This window comes from Curcuma longa, chromosome 8 (genome assembly GCF_044706935.1).
Source record: "Curcuma longa cultivar G26 ecotype Majalengka, Jawa Barat chromosome 8, ITB_CL_G26_1.1, whole genome shotgun sequence".
NCBI classification, from domain to species: domain Eukaryota; kingdom Viridiplantae; phylum Streptophyta; class Magnoliopsida; order Zingiberales; family Zingiberaceae; genus Curcuma; species Curcuma longa.
Genome location: NC_133868.1, coordinates 4610568 through 4629759, shown reverse-complemented (window position 1 = coordinate 4629759; position 19192 = coordinate 4610568). Strand labels below are relative to the sequence as shown.

At 37.0% G+C, this 19192-nt stretch overlaps 3 protein-coding genes and 1 non-coding gene across 4 annotated transcripts; 1 reads left to right on the top strand and 3 right to left on the bottom strand.

The window, feature by feature from the left end:
* Positions 1-1831: 1831 nt before the first annotated feature.
* LOC141834147 (bZIP transcription factor 39-like) lies at positions 1832-5046 on the top strand. Its single transcript, XM_074721601.1, has 2 exons — positions 1832-3446; positions 4439-5046. The coding sequence occupies exons 1-2, from the start codon at positions 1862-1864 to the stop codon at positions 4906-4908; spliced, it is 2055 nt and encodes a 684-aa protein (XP_074577702.1). The 5' UTR covers positions 1832-1861; the 3' UTR covers positions 4909-5046.
* Positions 5047-5398: 352 nt separating this feature from the next.
* On the bottom strand, positions 5399-10100 carry LOC141833059 (importin subunit alpha-1b-like). Its single transcript, XM_074720454.1, has 10 exons — positions 9765-10100; positions 9492-9588; positions 9280-9371; positions 9050-9181; positions 8762-8947; positions 8504-8667; positions 8352-8430; positions 7056-7184; positions 6252-6379; positions 5399-6153 (listed from the first exon to the last, which is right to left on the bottom strand). The coding sequence occupies exons 1-10, from the start codon at positions 9972-9974 to the stop codon at positions 5775-5777; spliced, it is 1596 nt and encodes a 531-aa protein (XP_074576555.1). The 5' UTR covers positions 9975-10100; the 3' UTR covers positions 5399-5774.
* A 5002-nt stretch (positions 10101-15102) lies between these two features.
* Positions 15103-17697, bottom strand: LOC141833349 (large ribosomal subunit protein eL18y). The gene is made up of 5 exons (XM_074720769.1): positions 17664-17697; positions 17495-17584; positions 17272-17400; positions 16987-17169; positions 15103-15459 (listed from the first exon to the last, which is right to left on the bottom strand). The coding sequence occupies exons 1-5, from the start codon at positions 17664-17666 to the stop codon at positions 15301-15303; spliced, it is 564 nt and encodes a 187-aa protein (XP_074576870.1). The 5' UTR covers positions 17667-17697; the 3' UTR covers positions 15103-15300.
* On the bottom strand, positions 16281-16362 carry LOC141834257 (small nucleolar RNA snoR53Y). The gene has a single exon (XR_012602306.1). It is a non-coding gene; the product is annotated as a small nucleolar RNA snoR53Y (small nucleolar RNA).
* Positions 17698-19192: the final 1495 nt, after the last annotated feature.

Sequence of the window (19192 nt, the reverse complement as noted above, 5' to 3'; positions counted from 1 at the left end):
TAGAACAGACTTACAGAAGATGACCAGAATTTAAATTTCGAAGAAGTTGAGACACTTACAGAAGAGGACCAGAATTTAAATTTCGAAAAAGTTGAGACAATATCCTCCTCCGTCATAGACAACTACAGCTTCTTAATTTACCTTTGTGATCATGGGGCTGACTGTATAGGATCATTAGAGTGACAAATTTCTCGTGGTGAGAAAATTAGTCTCCTTTGATACCTTTTATTTTTCCCTTTTATATGGTGTTTTGAGGAAATAGTGATGGACTTTACCGTATCACATAGAGGTAGGCAGGCACGGTTGATGTAAAACTGTGAAATTTGGCAATTGTGATCCTGCTGCTCCTTATTTCTTTATGTACCCTGCATTAATTCATTCTAAAATCTTTAGGATGATTATAAAACATATATTTTAAATTAAAAAAAGATTACAAATATTTAATAAAAAATCAAGATTAAAAATTATACTTTAAATATTAAAATTCTAAAAGATAAAGGGTAAAAATAAAAAAAAGCACCATTAATTATTAGAATTATCAAAAGGGTGATTTTTTTAAAGTTAAATAATATCTCATCATATTTTTCATCTATAAAATACACTTATTTTAGAGAGTTATATATATTCAACTCAATTTAAAAAACTATAAATCGAATATTTTTACATAAAAAAATTCATACCAACTAAAATTAATTAAAATAGTTTACATATATAAAATAATCATAATATTCTTGTTAAAAATATTATAACAGCTAATTAATGAGTGCTATAGCGTTGAAGTTATAACATTTTAGAAACCACTTATTAGTCATTTAATTGAACAATATAGTTTTTTATATTAAATATTTTTAATTTGAAATATAGTTTTTATAAAATTGAAAAATATAAAATAATATTAATATATGATCCCAACCACTTAATTAATTGGTCTTTACACGTCATAGCAGTCATTAATTAGTCATTATAACAAACATTAATTGACTATTACATTGTATTATAATAACCATTAAATAGTCAATAAAATAATATTATGATAATTTTTAATCATTCTAAAATAATTTTAATTGTATTTTTAACTAAAATGATAAAGACTTTTTTATATAAAAGTGTATTGTGTATAGATTTTTTGATCGACTTGAATTAATTTTTTATTTTTTTAATCATAATTAAGGGAATCCTTTTAATTTTTACCCCAAAATAAAACAACAATCTAGATAAATCAATTTAAGTAAAAAATCATTTTATCTGATTTTGAAATTACTTTACCCACAATTTTCCAATTAGAGAAATTCTTACATATTACGAAAATAGTAATAATAATAATAATAATAATTGGAAAAATATTTAGGAAATAAATAATTAAAAGCGATGTGCATAAATGATGCTATAGCAGTGGGTTCGCTATTTGACTCGTGAAATTTACTCGCCGTCGCACCCACATATTGGATGCGGGTGGGGGCCAACTTTCCGTCGAGTCCCCTCGTGGTAGCAGACGGGTCAAGTAGACGAACTTGCCCGTCCCTGACGGCCACGTCGCTGCACGATCGTTGCTTCTACGCTCCGCCAGGAACAAGTGGACGACCCGGTTTGTTTCAAAAACATCAAAACCTTCGTACACGTGAATCTTACCTACTTTAATACCGACGCTTCGATCCAACAAAAAGGATAGATCAGCTGATAATAAAGTGGTACATATAGTGTGTATTGCGTTTTGGTGAGACGCTTCCCGAACCAGGAAGACCGAGTCCAAAGTCTAGCGCACGTCAACTTCGAGGCCCACTTCTATACCCGCTATCCTAAACCACCCTTCTTCATATCTTTGCGTGTGGGTGAGGCCGAATCAAACCCCCTCCTAATTCCCATGGCGGATCCGTCGCCGCCTTCCGCCGCCCCCGTCGCAGATCCACTTTTCGAGGACCTCGCCGTCGGCGTCCTCCCTCTCATTCCGTCCGACGATTTCGGAGACCTAGATCTGGATTTCGTCTTCGACGATTTCTCCGTCGACGACTACCTGTGCTTGCCGGAGGACCAAATCAAGACCCACCTTTCGTCAAATGGCTCCCCAGGTCCCCGCTCCTCCCAGGCTGACGGTTCCAACCTCTCGTTCTCGCCTTCCCGAAAACCGGATCTGCCGGATCGTCCCTCCGACTCGGATTCCGGCGACTCTTCTGCTGCCTCCGGCGTTTTCGTCGCCGACCGAGAGGTCAAGTCGGAGAAGGCCGGGTGGTCTTTAAAGAGGAAGATGAAGGAGGATGATGAGCCGACGTTTAACGGAAGTGATCCTAACTCTAACTTCGATTCCAACCCTAGAAGTACGAAGGTCCGAAGACCGGAGGAGAGCTCGCCCTGCGTCTTGGGTGCGGGTGCCGAGGAGGACGAGAAGAGGAGGGCGAGGATGATGAGGAACCGCGAGAGCGCGCAGCTGTCGAGGCAGAGGAAGAAGCAGCATGTTGGCGAGCTGGAGGATAAGCTCAGGACGATGCACTCCACCATTAATGAATTGAACAGCAAAATCTCCTACCTCATGGCGGAGAATGCGAGCTTACGGCAGCAGATTGGTGGTGGTGGCGCTCCTCCTACCGGTTATCCTCCGCCTGGAGCATTTGCACCCTTGCATTTCCCATGGATTCCAGGGTATGCTTTAAAGCCACAAGGATCACAGGTTCCTTTGGTTCCTATACCCAGATTGAAGACTCAACTAGCAACACCAGCTCCAAAGGCCAAGAAGTCTGAGAGCAAGAAGAGCGAGAGCAAGACAATGAAAATGGCTAGCGTTAGCCTTATTGGATTATTTCTCACAATGCTAACGGTCTGTGGAGCATTTCCCGGAATAAATTTTTGGAATGGAGGAAACGAGATCGACCTCGGTCACAGTAAATCTCAAATTTTGAAACAGACTAAAGGTAGGATTTTGAATGTTAGAGGTCATCCTAGTGCTCTGAATAACACTCGTGAGATGGTAACATGCAATGGGAAGCAGGATTTCAGTGGAGGTGGCAGTGTAGATAGGGTTACTGGTAGTCGATGTGAGGACGTAAAGGTGACCCCTGGACTGGAGCCAAAACGAAGCAGTCCGTGGCCTTCTGGTCCTGAAGCTGTGGCCTCACAATCACATAACTCAAGTGAGAATTTGCCTGCATTGCTTTATGTCCCTAGAAATGGCAAGCATGTCAAGATCAATGGAAATTTGATAATCCATTCTGTTCTTGCAAGCGAGAAGGCCATGCAACAGGCAAAAGCAAGGCAGTCATCACAAGTTAAAGAGACCGGCCTGGCTGTTTCCGGGAAGGTGTTGTCTCCATTCTCTGTCGCTAAGGCTGGAAAAAAAGTGGATCAACAAACCAACTCTTATAAAACTATTGACTCTGATAATACATACGCAAGCAACTTAAAATCTACTTCGGCTGATGGCGCACTGCAACAGTGGTTTCGGGAAGGAATGACAGGTGAGCATATACTTTCTAGTTGCCATATAATTTTTCTTACAAATCTCTCATCAATTTAGTGAGTATTTGATTTTTTTTAACAGTTCACTATTATATATCTGCTGTACGGTTAATTCCATATTACCATATATGATAGTTTATATGTAATTCTGGAGAACTGTTCTGCTTTTGAGTTTGTAAATGAGTGAATTGAGTCCTACGGCTCATTAGATTTTATCCACTTAAAGTATTGCACAATTCATTTTTATACTTGTATTTGATTATTTCATGTTTCTTACTTGCTTTGGTAACAATTCTAATAGTTTGTAACTTCAGTTCTGTCTTCAGTCGTTAGGCCATTGCCGCTGAAAACTTCTACTCCTAAGTTTTACATGCATGAAGCTAAACCTGTGATAATTGTCATTTTTTTGGGTTTGCACTAATTTATTATTAACTTGGGCTTTCCTAATATTCCTCAACATACTGGGGAAAAAATCCTTCTTTTCTATAATTAGCTGGAAAAAATAGTATTTGCTGTTAGAATTGAATAAGTTTAGTTGTAATTACATGTTGAATAGTTTTAATCCCACCTTTAGTATTTAACATGTTAGATGTTATAATTGTATCATATATGTAAGATGGAATAGTTCAGCTTTTTTTTTTTTTAAAAAAGAAAAGATATAACATCAATACAATAGCTCATTCCCTAATTTTTTGAGAAGTGCATGAAGTTTACTAGCAGGTGAACAATATGATTTGTTCATGTTTAAACAGTGCATACACAATTCTTTCTATAGTTAAATTATAGTCGAACATTAAGTCTCCCTATTTTGTCGCTTCAATACCATCTATATGAATCATTAAAGACATTCCATGACTAATTTGGAAGGCCATGATTGATCCGATGGCAATTAGACTGTTAATCTCTCTAGATTAATCATCAATTCTTTTCTTTGATATAAACAAATTATATAAATTTCTCGACTTCTATTGTCTTTTTTTGTTTCTCACAGGCTCTATATTAAGTTCTGGGATGTGCACGGAGGTTTTCCAGTTTGAGGTCTCCCCTTCTTCCTCTTCTGATGGTGTTATCCCGACTAGTTCAATCATCAACGCGTCCTCCATCGCAAATGCTTCCGCGAACCTCCCTCCCAGTTCCAGTGGTAGAGAGAAAGTCAGGAGCAGGAGGATGATGTATTCCGACCCAATTCCACTTCGCGGAACTACAACAAATAACACCGAACAGCTCAATAGTTCATCTTCGGAAAATAGCAAATTCCACAACACTAAACCAGCTGCTTCCTCTGTGGTGGTTTCCATTCTAGCCGATCCAAGGGAGGCTGGTGATGGTGAAAATGATGGGCGAGTCTCCCCGAACTCCCTATCTCGCATTTTTGTTGTCGTGCTCATCGACAGCGTGAAGTATGTCACATACTCGTGTGTTCTTCCTTTCAAAACCGCCATTCCCCATCTTGTTAACTAACTCGGGCTGCCGGATTGCAACTCAATAAAGAGCTTGGTATCTAATTCTAACATGTAATATGGATCAGCAGCTGCTTGAAATGGTTAAAGCTGGTCTGAGTTACACTTGGATTACGGATAACTATATAGTTTTCTATAAGTGATGCCTAGTCATTTGATGAGTTGCTGTGGTGCTTTCTTTATGCCCTCCCTTTTGGGATTTATTGCATATCTGAGGTTTAAACCGTCGTTACTTAGAAAATTCATCCCATCTCTTATCATTGTCTGATAGAGGCAGAAAAGAACTTATTGTAATCGTATGTCAGAATGGTACTTCCAAACTCCCATGTCATTTAAGTAGGTAAACAAGCATTTACCCATCATCTAGACATTTTGATGTCATTGGCATTCTAAAATGTTCTAAACCAATCAATTTGCCCTAAGTCAATAGGAAATTCTTAAGACAAACATGCACACATGTAAAGGAGAAGTCTAAATATACTTTTTGGATATTTAGATTGATAAAATAAATCCATTTTAGTAAAGACTTGTATGACAATACTACACTATAAAACTCATCTGGAATGGACGAACCACAACTATGAAGACGCAGCTGACCTTAAACAATAACTAATTTGACTCAGACAACAAAAAGCTCATTCCCTACACGAGGCAAACTCTAATGACACCTTCAACTTGTGGCAATCACCTGCAACAGCAGACCTGAGTTTGTACGTCAGCGCCCCTTTCATGGACTAAACTGACTTGACCTGAACACATGACACTATCATCATCCATCTCGAAACATCTCCAATTGCCGCCTGCTGTGCAGGGTATGCTTCTCTTCAGCAGTGACTATTTTACCAATACTGATCTGGAAGGCATAGTTTAGCTGAAGTTGAATCCACCAGGAGCAGCTACGTTCTGGTTGCTGTTCTCAAAGTGGAATCCGGTTTGAGCGGCATCCACAGCAGGCATTGCGTCGTCTTCTTCCTCCTCTAACCAATAAGTTTCGAGAATTTTCACAGATTTCTCATAGATTTCAGTATTATCATGGCTTTGAAGATTTTCAATCTTCTCCAAACCCTCAGCTTCATCAATCATCTGAGCATACAAATTGACACTGCCAGAGGTGCCCAAATTCTTCTCTGCTTCCCCAACCTTGAGGATATTCTCGAGCCCTTCCAAGCAAACAGTGACAATTCTTGGGTCCGGGCCAACAAGGAGGTCACACAGGGGCTTGATGCAGCCCTGACTAACCAAGAACCTAGTCGAACACAGAAAACTTAGTTGATCCAAGAAACTAAACATGAATAACTGTAAAATTAAAATCCTACATGCAACCAGGAAATCTCGGCAGCTTACTTAATCTGCTCATGTGTGCCACCAGAAGTAGCATTGGAGATAGCCCATGCTGCCTCTTTCTTGATATCAAACTCAGCAGTTAGCATTAGATTCACAAGCGGACTGATGATACCAGCAGCTATAACTGCCTGCAATTGATTCACCAGTAAATAATATTATTTATTAATTACAAGTAGCACATTTATGGCTGCTTAGGTTCAGATGTGAATTTTCTTCTGTGATTCATGTGTTTAGGTTAACATGCATTATGATATCTTATCTTTTATTTGGAATTATGAATAACTTAGAATGATTAACTTAATTGTTAAGTGAGAAAAATAAATTTTGTTGATCTTAATTACTTAGGTTGATTAATTTGATATATTATACGGTAGATATACGACATTTGTCTACGGAAAAAATAATTGCATATCCATATGCATATCTCTATGTATGCACTTTTTCTTTTTTCTTTTTTTATTAATTGGCACCAACTATTCGGCTTACGCCGACTAGTCCTAGGGGTAACCGGTCAGGTCTCATGGAAGTTTCCCACCGACCATCAGTGTAAATCGGAAAGCGCTCGCAGTGGACGGCTCATCAGCCCAGCGTTCTTAGACCAACCGTTCATTAAGGGAAATTCATCCATTAATTCATCAGCTGAAACTCGATCCTTAAATGCCTGGGAAACTGAGAAAGCGCCCTGCCACTGCACCTATATGCACTTTTTCAAAACCATGAAGAAGCTGCTTTCGTACCATTTCACAAATCCTTGTAAAAATGAATCCTACGATATGCAATTTTATATATTCTCCTTAAATTCACCTGTATTTGTTCCTTATTTCCTGCTGTTATGTTTGATATTGTCCAGCAAGCTTCCTTCTTGATACTTTTCTTGTGATTGTGAGTCAAGAGGTTGAGGAGACATGGAAGTGCTTGGTTATTGATAACAAACTGGATAAACAAAGACAATCAAGGAAGAAAACGTTAAAATTAAGATCACATACCCAAACGTTTAAGAAAACTAATTTTAAAATATACTTTATCGATGAATAATCTAGTCACACAACAAACAAGATAAGTCAAATCACTGAAAATAGTCACAGACAAATGATCAAAGGTGGGCACTCAGATGGAACATGACCGTAAATCGAAGTAAATTACAGGTTCTATCAGTATTTTTAATCAATGGTGCAAATGACAAAACATCAAAAGTGGACACTTGTAATATCAGTAAATTTGAACTGACGGAGGGAAGGACGAATCATCAAATGGGATACTAGTTGAGATATGACCATAAATTTACGTAAATACCTAGTGATATCAGTAATTTGACCAATGGCATGAAGAAATAAATAGTATCCAAATAATGAACAAATTTAAATTTTTTAGGAAAGAATCTATATAATTGAGTTAGCAGTGCATTTATTTCATGCTGAAAATTATGGAGCTTTTGTTTACTGAAACATTCCTTTTGATGCTAGTACTATATTACATGAATTACCATATCAAATTTGAGTATAAGCATATAAATGTAAAAGAACGATAACATCAACTCTTTCAGATATAATCAAGCATCAAGAACATGGCAGCATGTATCAGAAAATGAATGTTCCTTTTCAAGTATCTGAAAGTCTTTTAAATTAGTAATCAAAATAACCTTTGCTGCAAGTTATATATTACAAATTCAAAGGAGTAAATCCCGACCACATGCTCAAGGTGGATTTAAAGAAAACACTTGCTAGCATGAGCCAATTAGCATCTTCCCACCAAACTAACTATGACTACACTTAAAAAAACTGAATCCAAATGAAGCATCATTCATGCTGTACACTAAACAAATTCTGATACTGCAACAACCAAAACATCAAATGCCACTTTCTAAGAATGTAAGAATGCCATTAACCCACATACAAGCTTAGAGAAATAGGTCCTCTGTCATATATTTTACAATTTCCAGCTAAAGATTTCCAATTTGACATAATTTATTTACTAGTTACTAAGAATTGTTGAACTGGCAGACCCAGTATCACATTATGAGCAAGAGGATTCAGAATTGTCAGACAACACAAACAAAACAAGCAAAAATATTTCTTTATGAAATGTAAAATGCTAACATGCCTGCGTCTGTAGATCATCTCCTGTCACAATGTTACCCACAGTGCGAAGTGCTGGGATGAGCACAGAAGGTGAAGGATGGCTGCCATATAATAAAATTGGTCAAGGACTTGAAGTATAGATGAGGTGGATGGACAGGGTAACTGCATGCATACATAAGTAGTTCTACAAGCCGAGGACAGACACCAGCCTCAAGTACAGCTTGTATTTTGTCATTTGTCCCGTCAGATAAGTATGAGAGTGCCCAGCATGCATCTGTGAGCACTTCTTCATCATTCGAATGAATTAAACGCTCGAGGGCTGGAAGAGCAGGTTTAACCTGATCACAGAAAATGTAAGACAGGATTAAAGACAAACATGAAAGAGATTGGAAAACAATATGAACAGAAAAATCAATATTACAATAAATAAACCTGTTCAAAGTTTGGTTGGGGTTTCCCTCTGCAAAAATTAGAAAGAGTCCATGTGGCGTTCCTTAGCATGGAGAGTTTGGCATGCTCATTCAGTTGTTGAAGGAGTGGAAACAATGCACCATTGGCGAGGACAAAATCTCTGCATTTTGGAGAATCCCCAGCAACATTTCCCAAGGCCCATACCGCCTACATAACATGCAATGCATTAGCAAAAATATTCACAGGAAAAGCAGATATCAAGTTATCAACTAGAATCAAAGAAAAATTCCATTGTGCAAAGGAGCATACCTGTTCACGGACATCATCACTTGGGGAACTAAGAAGCTTAACAAATATTGGAACTGCGCCATGATCAATGACAACCTTAGTGTTTTCAGAAGTGCCAGATGCAATATTGGTGAGAGCCCAAGCAGCTTCAAACTATAACATGCAAAAGCAACAAGCCAACAAGTATATACAAGCCTACTGGTAGAAAAGAGGGGGGAAATGAAAAACACTAGATTATGAAAAATTACTACCTGAAGTTGAGGATAATCTTCTCTCATAAGAAACTCAACGAATCGAGGAACTACACCAGACTGTATCACCTCCTCAATCGGAGGGCATCTTTCTGACAAACACAAACCACGTGAATACAATTTGAAGTCGATTCAGAATGACTAATTTCTCGTCTACAGGAATCAAAGATTATGTGCAGAAGAATCATGCATATTTATTCATCAACAAGTACCTATAGAAAGTAATTTTCGAAACTGTGTAACTGCTTCTAATTGCATTGAACTATCATCAGAATAAACATCCGCTACCATCGCCGGAAGGCTTTCCAACTGCAAATCATCAATCAAACGAAGAATTAAATGACTCGTTGGAAATCCACAACTCTAACCCTCTTTATCATCAATCTCACCTGTCCAGATTAAAACCCTAGAAAAACCGATGGGATTTCACACAGATCTAACAGTTCAAATTACGAAAATGAAAGGATCTTTGCAAAGGGCATCACCTTCTTTTCCACCACGGAGCTGTGGACAGTCTGAGGGAGGGGCTGAGTCAGCATCCCCTCCCGCCGCTTCTTCAGTAGGCTCTCCTCCCGACGGCTCTTACGGATCTCCACCATGTTGTCCTCCCTCCGTCTACGCCCCTCCTCCGCATCAACGGCCACCTTGTACTTGTTCCGGCGGACCTCCGCCCTCTCGCTCGGCCTCAGCGACATCGTGCTCCGCTCGACCCGCGCAGCCAACAAGAACTAGAGATCGGTCCGCGATGCGATCAGGAAATGGTGGCGGATCACAGTGAAGCTCGAGCGTGATCAGAGGGCGGTGATGAGAGAGAAACGGGGGCGGAGAAGAGAAAGAGAAGAGAGACGCCGACGAAGAACGCTGAAACCCTAGATTTGACAGAAAATTTGGAGCCAACTACCAGCCGAAGTCGATTACCCAAACGCCTACCCGCCGCAAGCTCTGCGGGCGCCATCCGAATGGCGTTGCCGATTTGGTGTACAAAGTGGGTGACGTCAAGTCTTCGTCAACTGAGAGGAAAGTTGTGCCAGGTGAGAGTGGCTGAGCACGCGGTAGAGTTTAACTTCAAATGAACTGCACGACGTGGCGATCAGTAACTGGTTAGCCACGTGTAATTTATCTGCTTCTCTTTATCGTGCCGAGGAAACGACACGGTAAGTTAACCGCGGTGGAACGGAAGTTTAAATTTCAACGTAATAAAGAAGGCTTCTGTGTTGTTAAAATTACGGGCGTGCCACTGGTTTAAATTTTATGCCAATTGTTAATTGTTCCAAAGACAATTATAAATTATCTCTATTTGTTTTAGGATAAATTATTAGTAATTGTGTTTTAAAAATGATTAAATTTTATGGGAATTACAATTAGTTTCTATAAAAATTGCTAAATTTTATAAGACTTAGAAAAAAAATAAATATTCTCTTTAAACCTCAATTATTGTAGTTGTACAAACGATCAATTTTTTTTTTCATGCTTTCATTGTCCCCAATGAAGTTGATTGCAACATAGCTCGATAATGAGATCACCTTCCAAGTGGGTGTCATTGTGTCTAAGAATCGACATGAAACATTTGTGATTGATGTCGAGGCAAGTGTAGACAAGGAAGCGAAGTAGGAACAAGACGACGATAAGATTCGATCATCTAAGCTTGAACTACATCAAAGACGCACCAACTTTAAAGATCATGAGGTAACATTTCATAAGAACTGGATACCTGATGCTAACAAAATGTTAGAACATTTCATAACCAATAATGTTTTGGCTTGTCAACTTCATCTAAACTAGTGCTTCTCAATGATTGTCGAAGAAAAGAAATCGAGAGCGAGTCAAGTAGATCAATGAACCAAGATGTGGTGCTTGAGTTGCTAAGATCGCGAAGTTGTCAAACTTGAAAAATCAATGTCGAAATTGCTCCCGAATTAGAGGCTCAAGTCAAAAGGAGTAGTAGGAACACTTTCAGAATTCAATAGAAGATTAGCTTGAATTCAAGCGACTAACACATATAAATGTATGATAGGAATCGAAAGCACTACCATTTTGCAATTTTTCTGATTGAACCGCACAATCCTATTTGATCATAGGAACACTTGCATCTTCCCATGATGAGTGCCAAAGGATAAAGAACTCTTCTGCACTTGCACACGGTCAGTCCCACGACTATCTGTGAGGAGGTGAATGATTTGGTTACAACGCAATATTGCCTGGCTTCGCCAGAATTCGAACCCTTGCCCTCTTCTGCAAGTCTGCTGCGTCGTAACCAACTCACCTATGTCCCGGGGGCTAAAGGATTTCAAACCTTGTGTTTATAGCACTGATACAACAATTACCTTGAAGCCTGCATCTACTTGCAAGCCAGTGATGAAGATTGAAGGTGGTAATGCAACACAAGATTGTCGATACTGTTGGGTTGCAAGGGTGCAAACATAGTCCCACATCTAAAGCACATGGAAAAGATCATGGGGTTAAAAGGATGGAAAGTATCTCCATTGGAATGAGGCCTTTTGGGGAGAGCCCAAGAACAAAGCCATGAGGGCTTAGGCCCAAAATGGACAATATCATGTCATTGTGGAGATACGGACATTCTTTAGACCCTACAGATACTTGTCACTTCTGATGAATCAACAGACCTACTGTATTCATATTTTCTCGATCGGACGACGATCTTGTCAGACTCTAAAAACACCTGCACCACTGCACAACAACTGATTAATAGGGTAGACCTTTGTCTTTACAGTAATCAAACATCAGAACCAAAAAAAGGGTAATCATATACCAAATTCTTTGAAACTTGCATCATCACACCTTTAGGGCTACTTCACCAGCTATGAACTTGTCGATGCCCATTAGTGCAATGTGAAGATGAGCTCATGGTTTGGCACAATACCAACAGAAATTAACAAGAACCATTTCGTTATGCAATGGCTTTAACCAAATGTATGGAATACTAACTGCTATGAACATTATTTCTTACAGATTGAATGAAGAAATGTAGCTGTAAAAGAATGCTGCACACTACTACCACCCATACCCACACCTCTTGTTTCCTTCCGAAACCGAGACGGTTGGTGCAGTTGAAAGGGGCGAACAAGCTTTGCTCAATGATGGGGAGAGGAAATGAGGATCTTAGTTTGGTGGGATTTATTTTATTGGGAATTAAGAATTTGAACTTCAATGAAGCTTGAGCTTCGCAATTTTACATGAGGGCTGAAATGAATGCTACTGTAATCACATAGGAAGATTTTGTCATGTGTCTGCATTGAAGTAGTCCAAGAAGGAGAAGCAGAAGAAGGAAGAGTTTGAGGTGAGATTGGAGCATGGTCTAGGACAGACTGATTCAGAGTATCCTGAAACATTTGAGCAGGACCAGGAAACCGAGGAATTTGAGGTGATGGACAATGTGATGTTTGAAAGGCAAATACCGGTGAAAGGATCATAATTGATTCCTGTTGGATGATAGAGAGAGCACTTGGATCATATTGGTCGTCAGGATGGCGACTGCAGTTACCAGTGAATTGAAAATTGAAATGCCTTGTGCACATTTTCCATTTCCACCTGAGACAACTATGTTCTTGATGAAACCACCGCGTCCAAGAGCGGTTTTGAAGTTTACGCTGATTGATGGAATCTCGCTTTCGATAATTACTGCACCTTCCTCTAGGAAGAGAGTGAGATGACTTGTCGAATTGAAACTTCCAGTGAGCCATTTCCCTTTAGGAACATAGAGCTGAGCCCCTCCTTTGTCTGCGAATGACTTCAAATAAAAGACTGCATTTCGGAAGGCCACTGTGTTCAATGTTATGCCATCTCCGATCGCGCCAAATTCTGTTATTGTGACAGTGTGGCCTAGGAGTCAAGTTGTGTTTGTAATTGCAATAGCCAACATCATCGTTTCCAATGACTTTGATGAGATCGACAATTGCTAAAACCAGTATCACAATGGCCTAGAAAACGACAATCAGAAACCCAAAAAGATGATCAAATTATTAGCATGTTCTTTTAGAATTTGCATCCAATCTACATTGCATCAACATCGATAATCCAAGCATCATAAAGAAGAGTTATTGAGTGAACTAATTGGTCCTAGTTTCTTTCACAAAACCATAAGATCTAAAACCAAATATTGAGTCTAGAATCATGAAATGAGATGTAAAAAAGACTAGAAAAATCTAATTACGCAAGGTAGCACCCAAAAAATCCTATAAAAATAGCATCAAAACATCAGAGTAGTTAGCACTTGGATTTTAAACAAGCAAAATAAGCAAGCACATATCCTTCCTGGAATCTTCTGACAATTCGACATCATTCCAAAAGAAATTTTGAATTAGGCAATCAAAGATCTAGACATTGATCGAAGAACACTATCGATTCTTGAAGAAGACTCAGCTATCTTTTGTCAGTGTTGGATGCCCTAAAAAACCTTATCAAAAAGGAGAGAAACACAAAATCCAAACGATCACTTTCTGAATGCATACATGGCCACTTCAAAACCAAAAGTTTCCCCCACAGAAACCCTCAAAATGGGATTTGGGGAGCACCCAATACAGTCATGGACAATCCCTACAGATGGTTGATTAGGGGAGAGACAATACCCCAAACACATACAAGGCACAAAGACCATCAAACTTAAAATCCAATCCAACACACAAGAGTCAGTATCATGCTAGAAAAAAAGACAAGAAAAGAAAACCTACTTACTAGCCTCTTCATGAGCTCCCCTCAAGGCAAGGGGGCAGGGCAGCGGGAGGAGCCCTCTTAAACCAGTTTGTGTTGTTCCTGCTACTGCAGAAGCGTGGAGAACAAGAGAGAAGAGAGCATGGCGAGAGTATTGGGGATGGAGAACCACAAGGAGAAGGGAGAAGATCAAATTGAAGGAACCTGCCTCCTGCCTTAGTTCATAACCCACCAAAAATGGAAAAATAAATTTTTAATAAATGAGCCAAGTTGGAAAATAGATAAGAATCTAAGTCTAGATTCACCAAGTGTTTAGATCTGATATAATCCAATAGGATTAGGTTGTCATAATTAGGTGGGTGTTTTTGGGTAGATCCTCCCATGGTTGCTTGGCAAAATTATTGCAATCTCGGTAAACTCTAACATTAACAAGTATGAAAAGGGATTAAAGGGAGATAAATGAATTAAGCTATCAGAATAAGAAAGGTGTGGGTGTTCTTATTATCTCATATGACTTGTTCTTTTCTATAAAAAATAAATAAATAAAAAATAAAAGTGGAATCCGTCATCTTAGTGGTTCCACACGATCGATCCCACGATCATTTATGAAGAGGTAAATCAAGAAACTGCATCATGACACAGGAAGGTATTACCTGACTTCGTCAAAATTTGAATTCTTGTCCTCTTCTACAACACTGCTATCATACGACTTGTTCAAACAACGTATATTGTTAAGTCAAATTGATTTAAAACCCTAAATTCTCATATTTGCTTTTTTTTAGTACATACGTTAAGGAATAGATAGATTGTGCATCGCTAAAATTTAATTATATAAACATTTTAAATATATGAAAATAAAGTAATCTATAATTCTTTTTACAATCTTAAATCGTTTACAATATATTTTTAAATTAATATAGGTTTTATTTTTTATAATAATATTTTGCCTAAATAAATTATAAGGTCAATAAAAAAACACTCAAATTCAAAAAATTCTTTAATAAATAATTTTGAACAAGCTCAATAAAAAATAAATGCATATTTCAATAAAAAAACTAATAATTAAACATAACATATCTAGATATAAATTTATAAAAAGAATATTTCACGTATAAAAGAGATTGAACTGACATTGCAATAATATTGCCAAAATCATAACTAAACAGAGATGCATTGTAAGAAACCAAAGGCAAACTACATTTTAGTTTGATCATTCAAAAATTAACTCAAAAAGGAATGAGAAATCCAAGAGAAATTGACAAATCCCTGGCGATGCAAAATAGAACATAAGAAAGAACAAGATGGAAGATCGTTGCTCTCCAATACAACACCCGAAGTATCAAATCGATCGACTCAAACCCTGAATCCTCTGCTGTTCCTTCTACCCCTCGCCTTCTCAAACTTCCTCCCCTTGGATCGGACGTAGGGCTTTGTATGGCTGTGTGGCACACCAGGAGCTCTGCCAAAGTGCTTAACGGCTTCTCTTGCGTTCTTCGGACCTCTCAGGAGAATCTATACATGTAGATAAGCTTTTGTCACAACAAATAAATTGCTTCACAAACAAAAGTTAGCAATGATTTCAGTGCAGTTTTACTATTTTAGATCATTCAAACACGTTCGGTTCCAAAAAGAAAATGAAACACTAGAATGCAAAATGAAAAGGCTATACAGAACTTAGGTTTGCTCAGATATTGTCATGAAATATATTCTTTGATTGTTCCAAAGAATTGGAAAATCTCATAATGAGCTGGGTTAATAACAATATCATCATCGCACAATGACAGTCCACAAGTATGATTCAGACTGATATGTGCCATTACTGTATTGATGGAAAAGGATACCACGTTGACAAAAGTTCAAAGATTGAGACTTTCATAATGATATCAAGAAGCCTCTATAAAAACTGGAAGTACATTCTCATAGTTCTGGTGGCTCAAAGAATTAAGAACAAAAATAACCTCAGATTGCACATTGAAAGTCTGTCAAAAAATTTCAGCATTAGCATAGTAAGGAATGATAAGATTAGGAAAAAAGAAATATAGGACAGTGGGTTAATAAGAATTACTAGAGAATCTCGTAATGACCTCAGATATTGTCATGAAACATATCCTTTGATGTTCCAAAACATGGAAGATCTCATAATGAGCTGGGTTAATAACAATATCATCATTGCATTTTAGAGTCAACAAGTTGGTTCAACAGATACACAACACTTTTGCACTGATTGAAAAGGGATACCATATTGACAAAAAGTTTGAAAATTAGAATTTTCACTATGATGGTAAGACACCTCTAGAAACCTAAAACTCTGGAAGCTCAAAAGAAGAATGATAAGTTCCCTCAGGATACACATTGAACATTCGTCAAAGTATCTCAGCATTAGCATGGTAAAGAATGATAAACATCATTGGGAACCAAAAGAACAAGATTCAAACAAGAAATAGCTCCAAAAGTGTCAATACTTATGGCATAATACTATTTTTTAACAGTTAAATATATAATAAAAACTCTAAATAAATTGTAGAGTGCAATTTCAACATGTAGTTGTCACTGAACATAATTGAGTAGGAATTGCAACATGATCAATTCAATTGTATCCTACACAAATGTTCATTTTCAGAAGGCCAAGAAAATTAATCAATCCTGCCTTTCTGATTACATGACAAGTTCAAGCGCTTCAACATCACATAATGTCAAAAATAAACCAAGTCATTGGAAACAGTCAATTGAAAAAGTGTATAAACAAAAGGTATAACTTTTATAGACCAACATAGAATGCAATTTGGAGTAACAAGGTATACGGAAGTAAAATTAAACGACAAAAAAGATACATAAACAGAAGCTTTGAAAAATCCTTAAAAGAGTTATCTGTTCTGAAATTGTGATATAATCAACATACAAAATGCGATGACACAATAGATGTGGTTTTTAATAATTTCCATAAAACAGAATATAATTCTTAGCAAGAAGGATTTAGACAGATAAGAAATTACTCACTGAAAAAAAAGACAATATGGACAACAAAACAATTAGACTTACAGTGCTCTTCCCAAGAGGAGCTCGGAGAGCAAGCTGGTCGAAGGTGAGGCACTCTCCACCAGCCTTCAAGATCCTCGCCCTTGCCGTCTCCGTGAACCTAAGAGCCGTCACCTTAATAGCAGGCACCTCGTATACTCTCTTATCATCTGTCACCGTCCCAACAATCACGGCAATTTTGTCTTCCTAATCCAAACCAACAAATTAATGCAGATCAGATACAGAAGATGAAATGAATTACCAAAAGACTTCAAGGAAAAAAACAGCGATGAAAGAAAAAAATTCAACCTTGCCTTCCATGAACTTGATAAGCCTCCTGAGTGAGAGGGGCGGCCGGTTGGTCTTACTCATGAAGAGCCGTTTGAGGATCACGGCGTTGAACTTGCTTCCAGTCCTACGCACCAGAAACTTGTAGAGCTGACGATCCAAACAAGAACAAGAGATCAAGTTCCTCTAATCTCCAAATGAGTCGCTTAAGAAGAAACAATATATATGTGAGAGTAAATCATACCCTAACTAGGAGCTTCAAATAGACATCATCGGATTTGGGGGCTGTGCGCCGGGTTTTCTTGCTCCGACCGCCGGCGACTAGATCGATACCCTACATCAACACACAAAAAGATAGAAGATTAGAAAGGATGGGGAAGAGGAAGAGGACGACCGCTGGGGCTGCGAATTACCATGGCGCCTCGTCGCCGCTTGAGTCCGCTCCCCTTCCTCTTGCCCTAGGTCGTAAAGCATGGTTTATATAGATAGAGGAGAACTAGGGTTTCCAATTGCAGTACTGAGCAGCACTGATTTATGACACACAGTCATGCCACTTCAACAACAATTCGAAGAGATGATGGGACCCACGTTTTTTTTTGTTTAGCCAATTCTTGGGTATATCTCTGGGTAACGGAGAGGAAGTTACGATAGATGGGATAGAATTTCATCCAGATTCGGAAAACGAATCCACGGATTACAAATTACAAATATTAGGGCCGGAAATAAAATTTATCTTGATTTGTATAAAAAAATGAAAATAATTTTTTCTCTTACTATATTCATTTTCCTTTTTTAAATAAGGTATTTTTTTACTCAGGGTGAGTAATAATTCGGTTAAACCGAATAAATCGATCAAATCAACCAAATTAAAAATTTTAATTTGATTATTTCAGAATTTCAGTTATTTTTTTATAAAAATTGATTAATTTGATTAATGATTCAATTTCGATTTTAAAATTTCTTATTCGATTAAATTGAATAAATTGAATTATTTAAATTAGAAAAAATAATTTATAAATTTTAAGTAAATAAATTTATAAATCCATAATTAATTAGTAAAATTTTTATAATATTTAAAAAATTTTAATTAATTCAGTTAAAAATTGAATTAACTGATAAAATATCAATTTGGTTTGTTCGATTTTTATTAAAAAATTTGATCGATTAGATTGGTTAAAAAAAATCAATTTATTCAATTTTTGATTTATTTGGTTCGATTCAATTTAATTTTAACCGAATACTCAGCTCTATTTTTTACCTATATTATATTGATTTGTTGGTATATTGTTAGAAAAATATAAATAATTTCACATCTGAAAAATCAGTGAATTAATATATATTTCAGAGAAATATAAAAAATAATTTTTTCAAAAAAAATAAAAATTATTTTTAATATATATATATTCTACCATTTTAAATTATCACTGATTTTGAATAAAAAATATTATTTCTAAGCATTTTGTATTAAAAAAATCATGGACATTATAGTCATTTAGAAAATGCCCTGCCGATATATATGTCCAACCGCTGCTTGCTTAGGGTTACATGCATCGTCGTCACCGCAACGCTTTTGAGATTCGGAAAACGAATCTACGGATTACAAATATTAGGGTCAGAAATAAAATTTATCATCATAGTGATTTGTATTAAAAAACGAAAATAGTTTTTTCTCTTACTATATTCATTTTCCTTTTTTAAATAAGGTATTTTTTTTACTAAGGGTGAGTAATAATTCGGTTAAACCGAATAAATCGATTGAATCAACCAAATTAAAAAATTTTGATTTGATTATTTTTTCTATAAAAATTGATTAATTTGATTATTTCAATTTAATTTCGATTTTAAAATTTCTTATTCGATTAAATTTAATAAACTGAATTATTTAAATTAGAAAAAATAACTTATAAATTTTAAGTAAATAAACTTATAAATCCATAATTAA

Coding starts and splice junctions, on each gene's coding strand:
- LOC141834147 (XM_074721601.1), top strand. CDS start 1,862: ATGGCGGATCCGTCGCCGCCTTCCGCCGCCCCCGTCGCAGATCCACTT. Junction 3,447..4,438: donor GTTTCGGGAAGGAATGACAG/GTGAGCATATAC, acceptor TGTTTCTCACAG/GCTCTATATTAAGTTCTGGG.
- LOC141833059 (XM_074720454.1), bottom strand. CDS start 9,974: ATGTCGCTGAGGCCGAGCGAGAGGGCGGAGGTCCGCCGGAACAAGTAC. Junction 9,372..9,491: donor TCGAAAATTACTTTCTATAG/GTACTTGTTGAT, acceptor TGTGTTTGTCAG/AAAGATGCCCTCCGATTGAG. Junction 6,380..7,055: donor GAAATAAGGAACAAATACAG/GTGAATTTAAGG, acceptor AATCAATTGCAG/GCAGTTATAGCTGCTGGTAT.
- LOC141833349 (XM_074720769.1), bottom strand. Junction 17,401..17,494: donor ATTTGAAGCTCCTAGTTAGG/GTATGATTTACT, acceptor TTGGATCGTCAG/CTCTACAAGTTTCTGGTGCG. Junction 17,170..17,271: donor TCAAGTTCATGGAAGGCAAG/GTTGAATTTTTT, acceptor GGTTTGGATTAG/GAAGACAAAATTGCCGTGAT.